Source organism: Ostrea edulis, chromosome 1, assembly GCF_947568905.1.
Source record: "Ostrea edulis chromosome 1, xbOstEdul1.1, whole genome shotgun sequence".
Classification (NCBI taxonomy): Eukaryota; Metazoa; Mollusca; class Bivalvia; order Ostreida; family Ostreidae; genus Ostrea; species Ostrea edulis.
Window position 1 is genome coordinate 76,533,524 of NC_079164.1, and position 23,578 is coordinate 76,557,101.

The following is a 23,578-nucleotide window of genomic DNA, read 5'->3' on the forward strand; positions in this document are numbered from 1 at the left end:
GTGGGATAGGGAAATTCCACCGAGAGGACGAGATTCGCAAAAAAGCAAGACAGCGAATCTTGTTCCAGAGGTGGAATTTCCCTATCCCACACTCGTACTAATGAAGGATTCTATTAGTCCCCCAACGAAACGCGGAAGGGGACTTAGAAATACCGGTGTCCGTCCGTCCGTCCCACTTCACATTGTGGACGCAACTCCTCAGAAACCACGGATTTTGTTCATATTTTGTAGGATTGTTAGTCACCATGTGTAGTTGATCATATGACGCCACCATTTTGATTTGACAATTTTTACAGGAGTTATGGGACTTTGTTGAATTTTGTACATGCTACACTATAGGAACACTTTGTGAACGCAACTCCTCAGAAACCGCTGAACGGATTTCGTCCAAATTTTGTAGGATTGTTAGTCATATGTAGTTGATCATATTGCGCCGTCATTTTGATTCGATTGATTGAATGTTGTTTAACGTCCCTCTAGAGATTATTTCACTCACATGGAGACATCACCACTGCCGATGAAGGGCTGCAAAACTTAGGCCTATGTTAGGCGCTTATGGCCTTCGAGCAGGGAGGGATCTTTATCGTGCCGACAAACTTTACAGGAGTTATGAGACTTTTGTGCTTCAACCTTTTTTTTTTGCAACGTTGGGGGACATGGCTACGTGTAGCAATCTTGTTAAAGTTACATTTAGGAAATGGCACACAGACGTGAAAATTTTAATAAGATCGAAGGTGGTATTGATTATTGCATTGGGATGAAACATGCAGTTTAAATAAGTAGGGCTGGAGTTGAACAGGGCTTTAAATATTTACTATGAATTGTTAATAGACTGTAAGGCAATCAAGTTTCTCGAATAGAGAGCAGGATGGCACATCATTGGGACCATTTAAAATATACCTTGCGACTCACCTTTGAAGTTTTTGATTTATTAGGGGTTCTGTTAAATAATCAATGGAAAACACAATGTACATGTATGCTTTGTAAAACAATTTGCGTGTTTAACGCCCAGTGACGCCTTTTAAGTGCCGACAGGAGTAAATTGGTGGCGTTTTGTTAATAATTGGAATATAATGAAACAAATTATATTTTCAAAATGTAGAGTAAAAAGTAAATTTTTCTGCTCAAAGTTTTTCTGTACGATGTTGGTAACTCATCGAAAACATGTATTCAAAATCGCACATCGTTGCCGGAAAGTAAGAAAATGAAGCCAAAATGACCAAAATTGTTTTATCTTCTGTTAGTAAAATCTTTTCTACAAAACACTATAATTTAAAACATACATGTATATCATATTGGGAAAGCTTGAAACATATGCTAGATATTTTCCCACGTTCATATTTAGGTACCAGCAAGTGTCTTCGGCCTATTTCATTATGGAAGTAATACATTTTACAAGTTAAAAACCAGACAAATGCACTTTGTCATTTGAGATTGGCGTGTGTGAATTGCGCAAATAGATTATAGAAAGACACATAACTAGATTAACGTTGGAAAAGTTAAAAAAAATCATATCGATAAATCTGTGATTGTTTTTTTGGGGGGGTTGTGCTAAAGAATATGCATTAGAACTACTGTTTTACAACCTAAATATATTTATTTCCCTATGAAAGCGTACATGTATCAGCCATCAGCCAAATTATGTGAGAACAATGGGGGTGCGGGTTTGCATACCTTAAAAAAATCCCGAAATATTTTTTGAATTCAGGGGTGCTATTAGCGCCGATTCATAAATAATCCCAAACTTCGATTTCTTAAAAAAGGAGGGGGGGGGGGGTGCACACCCTTCAATACATGTACACAAGTTCAAAATATAACTTCGACTTTACATTTTTATCATTCAATACTATCATCTAAAAAATGGAAGGGGGTCACCAAACAATTCTTTATAACAGAAAATGGTCGTTGTTAAGAATTTGGGGGACGGCAACACCCCTCCCCCTTATTCTACGTGCCTGCAGGAAACACATGGTTTATATTCTATGATTGAATACCCCAGGTATCGTGAAATCTCACAGGCATTACTCTCGAAATGATTTCTCACTACATGTTGCCTAGTGTCTAATCGGGAACTTCTTCAGTCAGATGAGACAACGACTTATTCATACAGTAATGTCAGACACGCCTGCGATAAAAGCGTCGATGCAGATAGTGTGCTTCTTTAGGTGTGATCGAGGCGCGCGACAGTGTATGAGTGCAATATTCACCTCTGTAAAGGTGCATGTTTCCAAACATACCATACTCATTATCTGTATTCATCTTGTTCTTTGCTGAGAACCAGTATATTGCTCATTAACTTTTGAATGTGTTTTAAATTTGTTTCCATTATATAATATATCATTTGCTGTTACTTGTACTAGAATACCTACATGTGCATGTTCAGTTTTACACACCGTTTTGTAAGTACGTGTATTTATCATTTTTATAATATAAATAGAAGAAAAAAAACCCAGTAACAATTGAATTAGATCATGTAACACTGAAAAAATATGGTACAATGTTTTATCAATACATTCATCGTCGCACATCACGCCTGATGTGTACTGGTACGTACGGTATTTCCGGACTTTGTAAGCGTGACTAGCGCGGATGCAATATACATGTATTTGGCTTATTGTATTATAAATGTACGGAAGCCGATAGGTGCCAGGGTATAGAATTAATATTTATTTAACTGGCGGCCGCCACTTAATTTATGTGGCGGCCGCCACTTAATTTAACTGGCGGCCGCCACTTATTATCTGGCGGCCGCCAGATAAATTAAGTGGCGGCCGCCAGTTAATTTATATGGCGGCCGCCAGTTAATTTATGTGGCGGCCGCCATTTAATTTATCTGGCGGCCGCCAGTTAATTATATGGCGGCCGCCACTCAATTTAAATCATTTATATGGCTGTCACCAGTTATTCATTTCCTCTCTCTTTCTCTATCTCTCTCTCAAAATGAAAGGGGTGCAATCCATCCCCAATGCTTAGTAATATGTATGTGATATATATATATATATATATATATATATATATATATATACAATTAAGAGCATTAAATTATTGTTTTTCGATTGTACTGTTAAATACGTAGAACCACAGGGCTGACCCTCCATTTATTTGAACGTTCAATTTCTATTATTTTCACATTTAAACTAAATTATTTTCACATGTGAAATAAGATTAATTGGCCCCCACCCCACTCTTTTGGTGGTAGTAATGAATGGTAAAAATGTAATACTGAATGAACTGATCAATTGAAGGATGAACGGAGCTCCCTCCCTCAAATTTAGGAGTACGAAGTTTGGACAAGAGACATTTTAGGTTCCTTTTCTGCTTGTCAACAATTGTAGAAGACAATTTCTCCTCCGACTGTCCCTATGCACTTTGAAAAACGATGCTGCGTGTTTGCGTACTATTCTAAATCTTTCCAAAATAATCACTCAGCGATACGAATTACATTGTTTTTGCAATTGGCAGCCGCCATATATGAATTAAGTGGCGGCCGCCAGATAAAATAACTGGCGGCCGCCAGTTAATTTATATGGCGGCCGCCAGAAAATAAGTGGCGGCCGCCAGTTAAATAAATATTAATTCTATACCCTGGCACCTATCGGCTTCCGTATAAATGAACCTAGCTGCTGACTTATTTATATCTGCTGAACAATATTATATTATAATTTGAAGAGTAAAGGCAAGAGTATTATGATAATTTCTATTGGTACATGGTTTGTATGTATTGTAGGTTTATAAACTTTATATTTGAACTTGTACTGCTAGTTTGTATGATATCATGACATAAATACTGTGATATTGTATTTGACAATGGCAAATAAAACTTCAAATTACTCGCCCTTGATTACAGGTGACGCACGATCCGTTAACGTCCAAGGCGTTTCTAACTTCAAGTTTAAGAGAGCGTCGGAAGGACACGTTTAGATTAGAAAGTTGTTGAATATTTAGTAACAATGGCGGATTACGGTTCGTAGACCTCACTGCGCTTAGAGACGAACTTGGGAAAACGCATTGCAAGACTCTCTGGGCGGAAAGGAAAGCACGTTGAGAGTTTCAGCTGCAACCGAATTTTCTCTGTCACATCGATTAAATAAAGACATTCAATACACACTGAACGTTTTTCATTATAAACTACTTCGTGATTAAGTTTACACGCTTAAACAGTAGTTTAGGTTGAATATATAATATACAATACATCATAATTCTTTATAAGTTGTTGAATTGCATATGTTTAAAACAATAAGATGCGGACACCCCCACCCCCTCTCTCTCGATCAAGGATTAATAATATCAATTATTAAATATATCCATATATCTCTGAATTTCTATTATTAAGCTGTTAAAATGTGTAGTAATAGTGAATGTATATGTATAACTTCTCTTTATGAAGTAAAATTCACGATAGAGAAGGCAGTCATGTATACAGAGTACATACATGTATATCATACCCCTTCACTTCACATTTAACAGTTTATTTGCGTGTTTTAACTATATTCCAGTGTGGTACAATTCTAATATAAAAATAGCTGGCAAACCAGTTTTTATCAAAGACTTGTATGAGAAAGGGGTGGTTTTTTGACGATGATTGTAATTTCTTAACCTTTGATAAATTTCAAACCACTAACAATCTCAAAAAAGTATGTGTAATGAAATATAATAGCATTATAACAGTAATTTCACAATACTTAAAAACTTGTCTATCAATAGACATTCAACCAAATAATTCTTAATCCATGTATGCCAGTATTTTTTGATTAATGTTTTTGTTTTTGTTTTTTTTTTTGCATGAAAAATACTCTAAAATCATTTACAATCTTTTGAGTGAAAAAGAGGATGTCCCTACTTCTATAGACAAGTGGAAGACTGAATTAACTCCACATGGAGTAGATGATTTTTCTGTGCAAAATGTCTTTAAGATTTGTTTCAAAACAACAACTGATTCTTCAGCGCAATGGCAATAGTTAAGAATTTTACATGGAATCCTTCCTGTTGGGTATTATCTTTAAAAAAAAAATTAATGTTAAAACATATGACTGCTGTAGATTTTGTACAAAAATTGTAGAAACAATGATACATATTTTTACTTCAGGTGATACAATCCAAACATTGTGGAGTGAGTTGAGTCTTCATATATACAGAAAGACTTCACCTCTACCGAAATTGTAAGTTTCATGATCCCCGGGGTAGGGGGTTTTGACCATTATTAAATGTATGAACAATAAAAAAAATTAAACTTCTTATTGATAACTACCATTCCAATACTTTTAAAATTTGGTACGAAGCATCTTTGGAACAAGGGGAACATAAGATTGTATATTTCAGGATTCCTGCACCCCTAGGGCCTTAGGGGTGTGGCAAAAACTGCCCAAAATTGACCAATTTTCAAACATCTTCTCTAAAACCGCACATGTGTAAGAAAAACTAAATGTATAGTGATATAGAGCAGGACGACCTCTACCAAATTGTAAATTTCATGATCCTCGGATGAGGGGTTTGAGCCCAGGGTGGGGCCAAACTTGGTATGTAATGTTTATGTGTAAAACACTTAAATAGCATTTTCTTGAGTACTGTTGATACTAAATTGAAACTAAATGGGTATTTAGAAGGAGTAGATAGTCCTTTACCACACTTGTGTATTGCATGATCCTATGGGGTGAGTGTTTGGTTTCAGGGTGGTATCAAAATTAAATTAATGATTTGAAGGACTTATTTGAGTTTGTTGATACGGTATAAAATCTAAATGCATACTTAAAAAAAGATGTACAAAAAACTGTTGATTTCACAACCCAGGGTTTTGACTCTAGGATGGGTCCAGATTAGTCATATCTTTTAATGTTAATTCACATATCATATAATGTAAAGCCTTTCATCAGTGTTTTCACTTTTCAGGGCATTTAAGTTTTAAGAACACATCTTGAGATATACTGTTGCTGAACATTAGAATTTAGCTTAGATATTCAGAACAGGAATTTTTCTAGATTTCATAGCCCTTGGGAGTAGTGATACTTTTTACTAGTACTCAGGTGACCGATAAGGCCTGTGGGCCTCTTGTTTACAATGCAAGTAGAGGTTATAAGAAATATTTGATTAACAATAACATTTATATTACAGTAATTTAAATCATTTAGCATTGATAAATTTTTAAAGACCTCTATTTTCTGCAAGTAATAACAGGGAATTTTATTGATTGGTTTTTGGTTTGTATTGCAATACATGATATAAAATATATATGTAAGACTCCAAAGTGCGATGGGACTCCAAAGTGCGACGGTCACACCAAACCCCGATGGTCTGCGCCAAACCTCGATGGTGTGACACGCCAAAGTGCGATGGTCCACACTCATGCGCCAAAGTGCGATGGTGTGACACGCCAAAGTGCGATGGTCCACACTCATGCGCCAAAGTGCGATGGTGTGACACGCCAAAGTGCGATGGTCCACACTCATGCGCCAAAGTGCGATGGTCTGACACGCCAAAGTGCGATGGTGTGACACGCCGAAATCCATTGGTTTTTGTAAACGACACAGTGATTTGGTACAAACAGTACCAACTATGTGTTGTTTCACTAAAATATCAGTGCAAAATCCATGCTTAAAAAATAAGAAGTTCAACTTATTTCGTTACCATCTAGTTGTCGTGTTAATAAACAAAAAAATTTCCAGCGCGAAATCGTGAAGAATGTTTTGCATTATCGCATATCCCCAGGATTTTATTACGTGTACGTCACAAGTAATACATTATCATGAATTAAAGAATGTTTGGGCGAAGTAGATAGTTCGACAACAAATGTATTTTGCAGTTCTCACTATCCTCAACAGTGTAAACCTTGCCGTTGTTGTCGTCCGTGTTGCATTTATTCGGTTTCATTTTAAAAAACGTTAAGAATGACGTCTAAATAACGTGACGTCACAAACGTTACTGAACTCCGCATCGGACTTTGGCGTGACCATCGCACTTTGGCGTCCGTGATGTTAACAAACCATCGCACTTTGGCGCAGACCATCGCACTTTGGCGTGACCATCGCACTTTGGAGCGATCATCGCACTTTAGAGTCTTACATATATAAATCATAGTTTAAGGATTTGGGATAATGTATATAATCACATTGCAATACAAAATAGAAATAAATAATTCAACACATACGTATATGCAAAAATAAATGTAATGTAGTTGACATCATATCATTTAGTTTACAATTGCATAAGTTATAAAAATTCTTCATTAAAATTTAAGAATGTACGCATAAATTTAGCATGTTATAGGAGGTGGGTTGCAATCCCCCTTTTTTCTGAACGACCATATCCTTCTTATTTGATACCAGCCCAGTGACCCCCCCCCCCCCCCCCCCCCCAACATACACCTTTATTGATTGGAACTTTTAAATAGAACAATATTAACTGCTAAAATTGATAAGAGTATTGTAGAGCCAATATTACAATTTCACTATTTAAGAATATTGAACTTGGCAAAGTAAAGATCTTGTACATCCTAAGTGAACACTTTTTCAAGGAAGAAAACACGTATAATGAAGTCACATGCTATTTATTATTTTTGAAGATATATCGGCATAAAAACTTTACAGTCGAAATTTTACTACATGACCTTAAGAGAATAGTATTTTGCCTGAGCAATATGTCATGAAAAGATTCGAAACCAAATTTTCAATTTTTTGCAGAAAGAGAACAGCTAGTAATGTTCCCGAGCATCTTTATTTCTAGTCGGGGGATGGGGGTGGGAGGCTCTAATCCCGCCCCTGATGACGTCCTTGTGGTTCAAATATTATAAATGCTTAAAAGAACGTATAATCGAATAAAATAGAGCTTGGAGCATTTATTGATTAGTTTAATTAAACAGAATTTATTCCATAAAGAACACAATTGTTTACATTAAAGGTGAAGATAACGAACAGTGATCAATCTCATAACTCTTATAAGCAATACAAAACAGAGTCGTCAACTTCTGCTTCATACTTAGATATTTTATTGAAAATAGACATTAACGGCAAACTGACAACTCAACTGTATGACAAACAGGATGATTTCAGCTTCTCCATCGTCAACTTACCATATTTATGTAGCAATATTCCATTATCACCTGGATATGGTGTTTATATCTCTCAACTGATTCGATACCCAAGAGCTTATTCTGCGTATAGTCAGTTTTTAAATCGAGGCAAGCTACTGACAAACAAGTTGATGGTACAGGGGTTTCAACATTATAGTTTAAAGTCAGCATTTCGCAAATTCTATGGTCGTTATAATGATCTAGTTTACCAATACAATATAATATTATCATTGGGCCAAATGGTACATGTATCTGACGCGTTTCATATCGATTGTTAGACTGTTCTTGGCTCACTGATTTTGATGGTACAGGAGTTTCAACAGTCTCGATTGAAGTCAGCATTTCGCAAATTCTATGGTCGTTATAACGATATAGTTCGTCAATACAAACTATCATTGGGTCAAATGCTGTCTGACGTGTTTCATACCGATTGTAAGGTCGTTCTTGGCACACTGGTTTTGACTACGGATAACTCCGTTTACCTGATCAGCATATAGGGCTTGTGATTTATTCATAATCCATTCTATGTTTGTTTAGAATTGTTTCCCTTTGTTTGTACTCTCCTGCATGGGGAGATTAATAAATAGGTTAGTAAACGTAAATGGCGTGATTTGTACCGTACACCACATGGTGTCAGAAGTCGGATGAAATTCACACCCATCCACAGAAATAAAATACAGAGAAGTTAAGATAGGAACCAAGCGTACACCATGGACATGATTAGTTCACCTATCTCGCCCAGATTTAACTGGGAGACCCCGGACCTTGTAGAAGAATGGCGCACATTTATTCAACACGTGGAATTTTGGATAAAAGGCCCTCTGAGCGTGAAAAATGAAGAGGAGCATTGCAACTACTTGATGGATGATTTGGATTGACAATAAGGGGAGAGACATACATTCCACTTGGAACCTGTCGGAGGATGACAGTAAGAATATCTCAGTGATCAAGGAGAATTTCGAGAACAACGTGAAACCGAAGTCGAATCGAGTATATTCAAGACACAAGTTTCTTAGTAGGACACAGAGAGAAGGTGAGACTTTTGAAATTCCTCACAGACCTCAGACTTCTTGTTAAAGAATGTGGATATAAGGATCCAGATGATATGATTCGTGATGCTATTGTGTATGGAACCAAAGACCACAAGGTACGTGAAAAAATGTATAAATGAGGGGTCAGATTTGACACTGGAGAAAACTGTTAAATTCGCTAGAACGTCTGAACTGTCTAAGCAACAAGTACAGTCCATGGAGGACAAATCTGTTAATGGTATCTCAGTGAAAGCGAACAGGGGACAGACACAATACAGGAAACAGATATTTCATGCCAAAAATGAAAGTGAAAGTACAAAGCAGAAAGTGAAAGATTGCAGAAACTGTGGTAAGACTCATGATTACAAACAATGCCCTGCTTATGGTGAAACGTGTAGAAAATGTGGAAAACTAAATCACTTTGCTGTAAAGTGTCGGTCAAGCAACAAGCGAACTGGTGCAAGCTCAAAGAAAACTAACAAAGTGAAAACTATGCATGCAGTAGACACGTCTGAGGAAGAATTCTTTATTGGAACTGTGGATGTGGGGTATGAGAGAACAAAGACTGGTTTGAGACCATTCAAGTGAATAACATTAGTACTCAGTTTCAACTCGATACAGGAGCCAAATGTAATGTGATTTCTTGCACTCTACTACAGAAAATAGACAGGAATGCAAAACTCATACCTACCTCTTCACCATTGAAGTCATTCTCAGGACACTACATTCCTTGTGCTGGAACTGTTAAGTTACCTTGTTCATGGAAAAATATTACGTTGCCAAGTGTGAAATTCCACATTGTTGACAAACCAGTGAACGCTGTACTGGGAGCTGACACATGCACCAAACTAGGACTTATACAGATCTAGTGCATAGCATTCACAAGGAGAACACTTATGCTTTAACAGATAACACCTTACAGGAGTATCAGGGTTTATTACCGGACTCGGATGCCTACCAGACACTTACACCATCAAGGTAGAAAAAGATGTGCAGCCGGTTATACATCCCCACGCAAGATCCCATTAGCTTTGAAGGACAAGGTCAAGGATGAGTTGGACCGAATGGAGCGTGAAGGAGTGATTGTTAAGCAGCGCGAACCTACTAAATGGGTCAATTCCATGGTAACTGTTACCAAGCCTAATGGAAAGATTAGGATCTGTGTTGATCCTCGTGACTTGAACCGTGCTATATTGCGTGAACATTTTCCTTTGAAAACAGTAGAGGAAGTAGCAGCAATGATGCCTGGAGCCAAAGTTTACAGTAAATTAGACGCCACATCTGGATTTTGGCAGACCAAAATAGACGAAGAGAGTTCGAAGTTGTGTACATTCAACTCGTCATTTGAACGTTATCGTTTCATCAGAATGCCGTTTGGAATAAAGTCTGCTCCGGAAGTGTTCCAACGTGCTATTTCCGAGATGGCCCAGGATCTTGATGGAACTGAAGCGATTATTGATGATATCATATGGGGTACCACGGAGGAAGAACATAACAGACGATTAAAAGCGGTACTGGAACGTGCTCGTCAATTCAACTTGAAGCTCAGTGCAGACAAGTGTGAGATGAGACGTTCGGAACTTACCTATGTTGGACAGATTTACTGACTCTGGCTTGAAGCCTGATCCAGAGAAAGTGCGTGCAGTACAAGAAATGGACCGTCCAGAAAGTGTGAAGGACCTCCAAACGTTTATGGGCTTTGTACAGTACCTAGGAAAGTTTATGCCTAATCTGTCAGAAGTCGGCAGTCTGTTACGTCAACTACTGGAGAAAAACACAGCTTGGAGATGGGAAGAGGAACAGGAGGAGAGCTTCCAGAAACTGAAACATATGACAACTAGTACACCAATTCTACAACCTAAACAAACCAGTATTGTTATCTGTGGATGCAAGTTCCAAAGGACTTGGCGCTGTTCTGATTCAGGTTGCAAGCCAGTTGCTTACGGATCTCGTGCCTTGACCGAGACACAACGTTATTCTCAGATCGAGAAGGAAACCCTTGCGATTCTTTACGGATGTACCAAATTCCACAACTATGTGTATGGACACTGTGTGCGAGTCGAATCAGACCATAAACCTCTTGAAAGCATCCTTAAGAAGCCTGTGTTATCAAAACCTCCCAAGATTACAGAGACTTGTATTGGCACTTGAAAAGTAAGATATTCAAGTTATCAAACCAGGTAAGAAAATGTTCCTAGCTGATCATTTGAGTCGTTCGTTTTTCAAGGAGACAAAGGAGGCACTCGTTCCGGATCTTCAGGTGAATGAAATTCATCTTACATCATACTTACCTGCCTCACAAGAAATGCAGGACCGGATCAGGAAAGAAACCAGTCATGATATGGAACTACAGCAGCTCATGGATACAGTCTTAGTTGGATGGTCGGACAACAAAGCTGATCTATCACCAGAAATTAGGAACTACTGGAATTTCAGAGACGACATATCTTGTATTGATGGTATTATACCTCTATAAGTCTCATAAACTCATTGTTCCAAAGTCGCTGCAAAACGAAATGCTGGAGAAACTTCATGTCGGACATCAAGGAATCGTCAAGACTAAAAACCGTGCAAGAGACATTCTGTTTTGAAATGGTATGGGTAAAGACATTGAAAACCTTGTGAGTTCCTGTGAGATTTGTGCAAAGTACCAAGCCATGAATCCTAAAGAACCGATGATCCCAAGCGAATTACCTACAAGACCTTGGTCAAAGATTGGTATGGATCTTTTTGAACTCAATGGAACTCATTATTTACTCACTGTTGATTACTTGTCGAAGTGGCCAAAGGTGTCTAAACTCGAATCATTGACATCTAAGTGTGTGATTACTCATGTGAAGAGCATGATTGCCAAATACGGAATTCCGGACATCGTCATAAAAGATAATGGGCCGCAGTTTAGCAGCTTTGAATTTAGGGAATTCGTAAAGGGATATCAGATCAGACATAAAACTACTAGTCCTTACCATGCTCAGTCTAATGGACAAACAGAACGCATGGCCCAGACGATGAAACGTCTTATCACCAAATCTCATGATCCATATGTAGCTCTGCTAGAGTACAGAAATACCAAAACTGATGGTATTGACTTGTCGCCTGCTCATATGTTTCTAGGGCGAAGACTGAAATCTATCGTACCAACAACACTGCCTTTGTTGAAATCGAACATAAATGAGGATACCATGGTCAAGCTTAAATTTCTTCAGGAAAAACAGGAGGAAAACTTCAACAATCATGCCAGAAAAGAGCCACTGAAACCTCTTAAGCCAGGATACAACGTAATGATGAAGAATCCATCTGGACAATGGACAAGCGGGCACATCAAAGACTTACATTCGGCTAAACGTTCATACATCGTTCAGAGTAACGGAAAACATTATAGAAGAAACCGCAAGTTTTTGAGGCCAACTCGAGTTAGAAGTAAGTTAGAAGTAAGAATGCACAGTTACAGAGGATACTCCAATATCCAGTGCTCCGTCGTACAGTCCTCCAAACTCAGAAGTCAATGGAACCGAAACTTCTTTGTCGCATTCTACAGCTTCTGATGAAACTACTACTGCAACACCTGAAGCCAAACCGCCAGCTATTATCCCTGCTCGTGTGATCAGTAATGGCCGTTGCATAAATATTCCTCTGCGTTACCGCGAGTGAATTCAGTTATTGGAGTGAATAGTGTATCATGGTGATCAGTGTTTATATGTTCTGCATAGTTAAGAATAATGTGTTCATTTATTTGGCTTTAAAAAGGGACTGGTTCACGATTTTTGAACAAAATATTTTTTTATTATTGATGTTAGATATTAAAAGTATAACTCGTTTAATGTTGATAACCAAAATTTTGACTTTCTGAATGCAAGAATAAAAGCTATATTTTAGCCTTAAATTTGTGTTACGTAAACAAAGACTCGGGTCTTTATATGTAAACAAACAAACAAGTGAAATATTAATTTTGTAATATAAAGCATCTTAATTTTGCATAGTCGCACATTTTTACTTTTAGATGACACATTTTACCCGAAGAATGCTTGAAATGTGAAAGTTATAATGAATTTAGATCGATATCCATTTCTTTTGAAAATTTCGTAAACAATATCATACCGCAATCTTTGTTTACAAAACAAATAATGAACTCTCTAAAATGAGCTTCTGTGATAATGTACAACCTTAATTTTTTTAAACATATCAGGGGATGCTTACTCCTCCTAGGCACCTGATCCCACCTCTGGTGTGTCCAGGGGTCCGTGTTTGCCCAACTATCTATTTTGTATTGCTTATAGGAGTTATGAGATTGATCACTGTTTGTTATCTTCACCTTGCATCAGACAGTAGATTTTGATCATTAAAAGTGAAAAATAAAATTTTGGGGGAAATCGTGAATCAGTCCCTTTAACAATCAAGTAGATAGTTGGATTGAATTTTGACATGATTGATTTAAGTGATTATATTTTGCCATTAAGTAATTTATAATTTGATTATTGATTTCTTTCATATAACTTAAGTGTACTTTGGGACTGGATTGGAAAAACAGCTTATATTGTCGTTCTTTGACATGGTGATTTACAATAATCAAATGCATGTTTAAATATAATTTGTAGTAATTGAATGTCCATTTTAAAACAGTCCAAAATATCATTTTTATAAGGGGAAGGATGTGATGTATTCATGATCCATTCTATGTTTGTTTAGAGTTGTTTTCCTTTGTTTGTACTCTCCTGCATGGAGAGATTAATAAATCAGTTAGCAAACGTAAATGGCGTGATTTGTACCGTACACCACAGGGCTCACGGCGGGTGTGACCGGTCGACAGGGGATGCCTACTCCTCCTAGGCAGCTGATCCCACCTCTGGTGTGTCCAGGGGTCCGTGTTTGCCCAACTATCTACTTTGTATTGCTTATAGGAGTTATGAAATTGATCACTGTTCGTTATCTTCACCTTTCATAGTTGGGCAAACACCTGCACACGAAAGGTGGGATCAAGTGCCTAGGAGGAGGAAGCATTTGAACCTGTTGAGATTGGAAAACGCCCTTATATCAAATCCTCTTTCCTCTCGAACATATCTCATCGAATTAAATCAATGTGCATACGACTTTTGCTATTTCACCTTTATCGTACAGTGGAATCACAGGCCATGATATCGCTTGGGTCCAAGATTACTATTAAAGAATCAATAGGAAATTCGAACCCATGGGATACAATTGCCTGTGAGTGAAATGGTTGCGTTCAGACTACGCCGTACTACCAGTAACAATTCGCCGTACACCGGACCTGAATTAATATTGCTAATTGCTTTCGTGTAATCGACATTTATGGACTATCACTGCTTTCAATGTACATAATATACCATACCCTGACAATTCATACCGGGAAACTGTGAAATAAATTAACTAGAATTGTACTTGAGTCAAAAACGTTGGCGATCCTTCAGTTTCACAAGGACCAGGCGTCTAATATTAAGGTACGAAACGAAATCCACATCATTTCGTGCAATTCTAAGTCATTGAAAATAAGTCTATACGTTTTGGAGACATTCCAACAACCGGGTTACATAAGTAAATGCTTAAAAGAGGGAATTCTCATCTTGGCGTGTTATTACTTCAATCGTCCTCGCTTCAACTGGTAGCATGTCCGGTGTCTCGCTTCGACTGGTAGCAATATCCGGTGTCTCGCTTCGACTGGTAGCAATATCCGGTGTCGGCGTTACACAGTGATATCCTAGGAAGATATAAATCGATGAAAGATCCAATTCTTCCGAGATCAACTCTCAGTTATTTTCTTTCAAATTGCGAGCATTAAGACATTTTCCAGGAAATATTGTCGTGATCTGGTTAACATCAACGATTCCCCCCCCCCCCCCTAAAAATTGACCTACAATACTGACCTTTAAAAAGGACAGTGTTCATCAAAATGGAACAGTCTCTTTAACATTTACATTGGAATATTTAAATAGTTACTACCTATTTCGAACGTTTATCTCTCATATTCTTTCTTAATATCTTTTTTCCCCAATATTTAGTGACTGTGCATTTGTATGAATTCGGCGGCACTTTCCATGAACATAAATATCAGGAATTGTCACCAACAAAAATGTCAGGAAATGTTACCAACACTAGAAAACTGACACGGTCAGCAAGGGCCCCGCTGAGGGTTATTAAAGAAAAATGACAACTGTATTTGATATAAAAAATTTGGGGCTGGTATATATGTTAGAATTAATAATATTCAAAGATACATTGGAATGCGTGAAAAAGGAATTTATTTTTTACATATTTTTATGCCCCCCCCCCTTCAAAGAAGAGGGGCATATTACTTTGCAACGGTAGGTCGGTATACCACATGTCCGCTCAATATCTTGAAAACTATTCACTTGATTGAAATGATATTTCATATGTAGGTTGGTTAGGAGAGAAAAGGACCTCTATTTTTTTCAGGTCAAAAGGTCAAGGGCTAATCTACTCTGGACATAGGAAGACATTGTCCGCTCAATATCTTGAGAAAACTCTGCTTGACAAACATCAAACTTGATACACATGGTCAAAAGTCAAACTGGACATAGGAATATACTGACCATTCAATGTCTAGAAAACCCTTTGTTTGATAAACATCAAACTTAGTACACTGGTACATGTTCAGGAGAAGATGACCTCTATTGATTTTGAGGTCACGTGATCAAGGGTCATATATACATATAAATAATAATTGTAAGAACCTATTCAAAATATAAAAAAAAAAACTTTGATAAGGTAGGTGTTGAGTGACCTTGACCTTTCCAAAATGGCCTTAGTCCAAAAGTCCTTGTCTCAAGGAACATTTGTGATCAATTATATCTATTTCGGATGAAAGGTTTAGGAGATATGAGCTCGGACGGACAATCTGTGCTCCTCGGAAATTTTTCGGGGAGCATAAAGATAATATTAAAACAGTGTGACATTTAACTCTGGACACGACAAAAGTCCGGAGTTTCGCCAACCCTTTTATTAAGGATACAAATAAACCCTTTACAAAAAAAGATGGGATTTTATGTTCACAAGACATGCACCAACATTTACACTTGTACCTATTGTAGTTTTTAAGATATTTCACCTGAAATCAAAAAATCCCATGGGATTTTGGAGGGATTTTTAATCCCACTTGGGGGATTTTCACTCCCACCAAAAATCCTATGAGAGAAAAAATATAATTTCTCCCATAGGATTTTAACTCCCATATTTAAACTTAATATGGGATACAATGTCCCATAGGAGGAAATGTCCCATAATGAACATGAAATGGCAGTAAATATCCTATTTGAGCATGAATGGGAATAGATATCCCAAATAAAACACAGGATGGGATTTTTATTCCATGAATGTAACAATAAAACAGAAAATTGTATCTTAAAAAGTGTTGTTTGTCATGATTCTTAAAATGTACTTAAAAGCCAAGGCATGACATTAATTTTTAAATATATATAGTAGTTATAAACTCTTATGTGTAGGCCTATGTGTTTGTGAATAAATGTCTAAAAAACATGAGAGATAATATAGGACATTAGAGCTCTGCATTACTAAACTTTTCCCCATGCAATTTTAATTGTATACATATAACCCTTGCACAAAAATATTCATATAAAATTGGACGGGACTATATTATTGCAACAAGCAGACAAGAACACTATGAAATACTCATTCACACACGGGCACTGTAAGTTAATGTAAATATATAGTATGTGCATGTATAAATATATATACATGCACATACTACATGTATCTATTTACATCAACTTCCATTGCCCGTGCATTCACATGCAGTTGCTCACATTCACTATTCACAACCCTTCATATGTCGTCAGGTGTTAAAATATGTTCACAGGAACCGGTAATTTTGTCAGTGTATTAATAATAGTGTAGGTATATACCATATACCGTACCATTCCCTAATCAGCTGCTATTGGGGGTGGGGGGGGGGGGGTGGGGGGGGGACCTACAAGGGCTGATACTTCACTCAAAACTTCCTTTCAAAATAGTTCTTAAAATTATCGTCACCCACCATCCTTGTGGTTTTATAAAGGGTAGCAGTATTATTACTACATATTAAATTACCAGTTCCTGTGATATGTTCTTGAATTACGGAATAGGCCTAGCTTACAACTTGTTTACATATTCTAAAATCAGTGTTAAGTGCTTACGGTGAAAGATGAACTCTGCTAGGTGATGCTAAGTTGTTTAGTGAACCGAATCAGACATCTCAAATAAGATTCTCGATTATTTAACAACACAAGAATCGTTTTACAAAATGCATGCTTCGGTCCATCTTTCCCTCCCTTCTACAATCGTATTCATTCTCAAGTCAAAGTACTTTCTCCGATTGCTATCATTACCTTAAGCGTCGAAAAGACTTTGACAGGCGTGTCCGAATAAACGGTTAACAGACGTCTCGACTCTAGGGAAGTTCGGCTTTAAGTGTTCTAAACATCTCGAGCGATTTTATAGTGATAAACTTCTATGATTTTCGACATTTGTGTATCAATGTTTTATGAATATTGTAGACTTTTTTACTCATAAAGCAAAGCAATGTTATCGCAAATTTTTAGGTCTACTTACAAATGTATTAACCCCGAGATCCGCCACTAATTAGTTACACAAGTTGTGTGGTTACAACAGTCTTCACTTATCATTTTAATTTCATTGGATGATAAAATAGATGACGTTAGTATTTTGAATACCTTGTATACGCAAAAGAATTTAACTATACGATGTTTATTTTTCAAATTATAACTTCAGTGGCGAATGGGCGGATCCCCCGTCCCATTCCCATCCCTCACGCATAGTACTAATTATTTCCCCAGCCACTTAATGACTAGATATACACGACTATTGAATGTAAAGCACTGTTCAGTCATTGTGTACTCCCAATTAATTAACAATCTACCCTCGTAAATCATAATCGTTACGCTTCGTTGGACATGAAACCTTAAATCAATCCATTGACACTACTTAGTCAACGATTTTGTATTGTGATACATTTCTATGATTTCGGACATTTATATATCAGGATTATCTGATTTATTTATCAGTGTTCAAAAAGCAAAGTACATGTACCGTTACAACGATTTTATACCTACTTCTTATAATACCCCCCTGGATCCGCCACTAGCTAAATTAATTCTGATGATGCCTATAACAGCGGTACATGTTCTTATTGAAAGTTAAAATAAATGTAGATATAATGTAAACATTTTGAATAATATATATATATATATATATATATATATATATATAAAGGCATGCCTTCATCATATGATGTTAATTAACTTTAGTGGTGGATAACCGAGAACGACACCCCACCCCTACTTCGCACAATTCAATTTCTAATATTGACAAGCGGCCCATTTTGACCAGATAGACATTACCCTTGAACGTAAAACACTGGTCAGTCATTGTGTATTTCTAATAAACAAACTTCATCATTGAATACAGACCGTTATGTTGCCACTGACACTACTTAGTCGTGAGTTGATTTTGTACGTGATAAATTCCTATGATCTTTACTCCTATGTTTCATTGCTTATTTGGAGTTTTTATTTGTTTGGTTTTTCCCCCTCCTTCTTCTTCTTCAAGAGCAAAGTATTGATATTGCAGTTTAACCCCCTGGAACCGCCAGTTATTAGGTAGACGTATTGTGTTGATCTACTAATTAGGTAAATGATGTCAATGGATATCTGCGGTAATATTTAGCGTTATTCACTTAATATTAGCTTCCTAACTATATTGAAAGTTGAAATAAACAACGTTAACATTTCGAATACTTTAAATATCTAGGATACATAATCATACGAGGATTATTTTTTAATATTTTGAAATTAAAAACAACTTTAGAGGCGGAGGAGCGGAAGCACTTTCAAACGGAAAATATTGGTCAGTCATTGTGTACTTCCAATTAAAAAAACTACTCCCATTGTAACTCTACTTAGTCCCTGGTGTTCTACAATGTACAATTTGAATATTTCTTATCTGTATGGTATAAACAGTCACACGATGTTTAGTTCGGAAATTAAAAAAAAAAATGTAGTGGGGACACTGGTCAGTCATTGTGTATTCCCAATTAACAAACTACCCTTTTAAATCCTACTCGTTACGGTTCGTCAGACATGACAACATATCCGAACTAGTCTTGTATGTATGGATGTACTTGTTTATTGTATTTTTTATGTGATACATTTCTATGATCACGGACATTTATATATATATCAGGGTTGTCTTGTCAGGGTTTATTTATCATTATTCCAAAAGCAAAGTACTGTTATCACGATTTTATGCCTACTTCTTACCCCTCTGGATCCGCCACTAGCTAGATAATTTTGGTGATGCCTATAACAGCGGTACTCATCTATCATTGTAACATTATTGGAAGTTAAAATACAAGTAGATATAATGTTAAAATTTTGAATACTTTACATATATACATGTTAAGGAATTCATCATATGATGTTTATTAACTTTAGTGGTGGATGACCGAGAGCGAACATCCCCCTCTCCCTCGCACAATTCAATTTCTAGAATTGACAAGTGGTCCATTTTTACCCTTGAACGTAAAGTACTGGTCAGTCATTGTGTAATTCCAATTAACGAACTTCACCATTGAGTCCTGACCGTTACGCTTCGTCAGACACTAACCCACTAATACTACCTAGATACTGATTTTGTACGTGATAAATTCCTGTGATCTTTACTAGTATGTTTCATTGTTTATTTGGAGTTTCTATCTGTTTGGGTTTTCTATTTTTTTTCCTCTTCAAAAGTAAAGTATTCATATTGCAATTTAACCCCCTGGATCCGCCACTTTTTTAAGTAAACGTATAAATATAATTGTGTTGATCTATACTAATTAGGTAAATGAAGGCAATGGATATCTGCGGTAATATTCAGCGTTATTCCTTAGCTTCCTAACTATATTGAAAGTTGAAATAGACAACTTTAACATTTTGAATAATTTAAATATTTAGAATAGATAATCGTGCGGTGTTTATTTTTGAATATTTTGAAATTAAAAAAAATAATAATTTAGCGGCGGAGGAGCAGAAGCCACCCCTCCTCCTGCAGGATTTATGGTCCAAAATTGACAAAAGGCTCGTTTTGACCAGATAGAAATGGCACTTGAACGGAAAATACTGATCAATCACTCTACTTAGTCCCTGATATTCTATGCAATGTACAATTTGAATACTTCATATATGTACAGGAAATAATCACACGATGTTTAGTTCGGATATAAAAAAATATATAGTGGCCCAACTGATCAGTCATTGTGTATTCCCAATTAACAAACTATCCTTTTAAATCCTAGTCGTTACGCTTCGTCGGACACGACAACATTGACCCTAACCGAACAAGTCTTGTAATTAAGGTCTTCTGCTCCCAAATGGAAACCTGAATAAGATATCATTAAGGTCTTCCGTTTCCAACGGAAGATTTCGTTGTTCTTGACACTACTTAAATAAAAAAAAATATATAGTGGTCCCACTAGTCAGTCATTTTGTATTCCCAATTAACAAACTACCCTATTAAATTCTACACGTTACACTTCGTCAGACACGAGATCATAAGCCATTGACCCTAACCTATCTAGTCTAGTACATGTATATATGGGTTTTTTGTTTACTGTAATTCAGGTCCTCCGCTTCCAGCTGAAGACCTCATTGTTATCTCTGTTATCATTATGGTCTTCCGCTTCCAAAGAAAGATTTCGTTGTTATTTTTTACACTACCTAGAGACATAATCTCGAACATTTATGTATCGATGATTTGTTGTTTGTTGTAATTTTTGGTGGAAGCTTTACTGGAGTTGAAATAGTTACGGTTGATATTGGAAATTGATTTTACAATGAAGAACTAATACTGTCTTCATTACTAGGAAAACTTTAGTAGCAGACTGATCAAAGCACCCACCCTTTCCCCAACCCCTCGACCAGCCATCACGTATAGTTCATTTTCCAAAATATATAGATGCAACACTTGATCGTAAAATAGTGATCAATCAATGCATATTCCTAATCAACAAAATACCTTTAAAAGTGCGACATTTAACTCTGGAGACGATAAAAGTGCGGAGTTTTTTGTCTATGACAACCACATATTTTCTTCAATAAAAACACTGAAATTTCACTCTGTCATTAAATGTACGTATACGACGCGATCTAATCAAGTCGTCATAGAGGCGCCCCATGCGAAAATTACCCTTATCAAATGTTACATACTTCGGATTTTTATTGAGCTTAATCCTAAATATTGCACATCTAAATAATTTTCCAAAAATATATGAAACTTTTTACTTGTATCAAAATTCTTTCTGTTTTATATCTTCTAAATTTTATCATAGAGTTAACTAACATTCTCACTTGCGGAATTTATCCTTACATCTATTTCCTTAAACTATTATAACAAATGAAATCCGGAAAGGGGGGGGGTCTATATATACCAGGGCGATTTTTCCGCCAAAGGGGAGACTCTATACTGACTTTGTACATAGGGGGAAATTATATGCTGGGGCGCAATTCCGGGCCCGTTTTTCCGGGGGGGGGGGTGTCTATGATACAACACCGGATCCCCACGTGATAAAACATATCTGATATACATATTACATGTAAAAGCCCTACAATGGGCTACATTAACTGGATATTGGACTACAGGGGCTTTGCAATTGAGGACTAACCAAATCACGGTTAGGGTGGTTCGGGAGGGGTTGTCCCCCTCCCTTACGGGAGAAAATATTGAAGCAAAGCAATTTCAAGCACATTAAATTCTAATCTTTGAAATGATGCGGTTACAGGGAGGGGGCGCCACTTTATGAGGCAGGGGGTCTGGGGGGCCGCCTTGAGGCCCACAGTGGATCCAGAGCAAAGCGCTGGTGGAGTTCAGGGGGGCGAAGCCCCTGGAAGCTCCGGGATTTTACAGGGCTTGAAATATGTCTCCTATTTAGTCATTTGTGAAATTAATAAAATGACTCAAATTTTATGGGTTTTAGAACAAAATTAAGTTCTCCCAATAAAGTAATGCAAGAAATCAAAAGATTTTGTCATTTATTTCTCCGGGAGTGGAAGAAATTATTGCTTCTTTTATCGTTTAGTACATTTTTCTAAACAAGATACCGCGATTTACCTTAAATTTGAAAATTTTAGGTGGGGGGGGGGGGGTGCACTGAATATAGGTGTATGGAAATGTATAGATCTATGTACGTGCATTTTAATAACCAATTGGGACTTCACTTCAGAGTAACACAAACTGGGACTAAAGCATGCAATTCCTAACACTAAAAACTGGTCTGAATCCCCCCCCCCCACTCGCTTATATACCCTACAAAATTTACCTGCAATATTACATAGTATTTACTAATGTCAATTATTATAAGTTCTTTTCATTAAAAACATGGAATTTACAAATGGATGAAAAATACAAATTTCACTACATAGACTTAGGTGTACAAGTGGTTTTCGTCAAGTTTCCGCACTCATTTTTCATCTTGAAAGCTTTCTCCCTGCAAAAACTTGGTGTGTCCTGCTGAAACTTGATATATCTACGTTGTTTTAAAGTAGTTTCCGCAACGAAAATTTGCTGAAAGCTGATCAAGTTTGCGCAAATTTCGGTTTGCAGAAACTGTTCTGTTTTAGTATGCACATTGCTATACTGATAATCTACACTTTTAAAAAGATAACTGAAAAAACTCGGACTAAATGCAAAGACAGCCTGTTACATGTATATTATAATTTGCAGAATGTCAGTGGCGTAGCTTCCATTGAGGCAACTGAGGCAGCTGCCTCGGTAAAAAAAAAAAACAACAACACCTTTTACGTTGTTAAAATGTCGATAGCCGAGGCAGACCCCCTGCCTCGGTAATATTCGAACCCAAGCTACGCCTATGAATGTGTTTTTCCCCTTTCGTTGTTAGTCTCACCCTCTCCCTTTGGAGGGATGGTGGTGGTGGTGGTGTCCATTTGTACTAATGAAGTATCACCTATAAGGTGTCAGTATATTCTGGTAGATTATTGCAATATACATCAGTGGCGGATTTAGAGGGGGCGCAGGCGGAGAAATAAATGACAAAATCTTTTAATTTTTTTAATTACTTTATTGGGAGAGCTTAATATTTTCCCATAAAAAACCTTAAAATTTGGGTCATTTTATTAATTTCACCTTATTAAAATGATAGAAAATACATGTAGTACAAATGACTAAATAGGAGAAATATTTCAAGCCCCATAAAATTTGTAAAACCCAGGAGTTTCCGGGGGCTTCGCCCCTTGGACCCCAACCAGGGCTTCGCCATGGACCCACTGCCTCATAAAGTGGCGCCCCGTAACCACAATTCCTGGATCCGCCCCTGTACATGTAGATATGAGGAGATACTGCCTGTATAAGTTGATAGCTCATCAAACGCACCTCCTGCGATGTGAAAGTGAAAATAGCTGCAATCCTCGCCGGCGGAATTATGGTAAGTTCAATTTCAGCAACT

The 23,578-nt window shown here is 37.0% G+C and overlaps 2 protein-coding genes across 2 annotated transcripts; both read left to right on the forward strand.

Moving 5' to 3' along the window:
• Positions 1 to 9,177: 9,177 nt before the first annotated feature.
• On the forward strand, positions 9,178 to 10,700 carry LOC130048151 (uncharacterized protein K02A2.6-like). Its single transcript, XM_056144488.1, has 2 exons — positions 9,178 to 9,641; positions 10,016 to 10,700. The coding sequence occupies exons 1-2, from the start codon at positions 9,178 to 9,180 to the stop codon at positions 10,698 to 10,700; spliced, it is 1,149 nt and encodes a 382-aa protein (XP_056000463.1).
• A 990-nt stretch (positions 10,701 to 11,690) lies between these two features.
• On the forward strand, positions 11,691 to 12,638 carry LOC125673366 (uncharacterized protein K02A2.6-like). The gene has a single exon (XM_048909961.2). The coding sequence runs from the start codon at positions 11,691 to 11,693 to the stop codon at positions 12,636 to 12,638; it is 948 nt and encodes a 315-aa protein (XP_048765918.2).
• The last annotated feature ends 10,940 nt before the right edge of the window (positions 12,639 to 23,578 follow it).

Coding starts and splice junctions, on each gene's coding strand:
- LOC130048151 (XM_056144488.1), top strand. CDS start 9,178: ATGCTATTGTGTATGGAACCAAAGACCACAAGGTACGTGAAAAAATGT. Junction 9,642..10,015: donor ATTGGAACTGTGGATGTGGG/GTATGAGAGAAC, acceptor AACACCTTACAG/GAGTATCAGGGTTTATTACC.
- LOC125673366 (XM_048909961.2), top strand. CDS start 11,691: ATGGGTAAAGACATTGAAAACCTTGTGAGTTCCTGTGAGATTTGTGCA.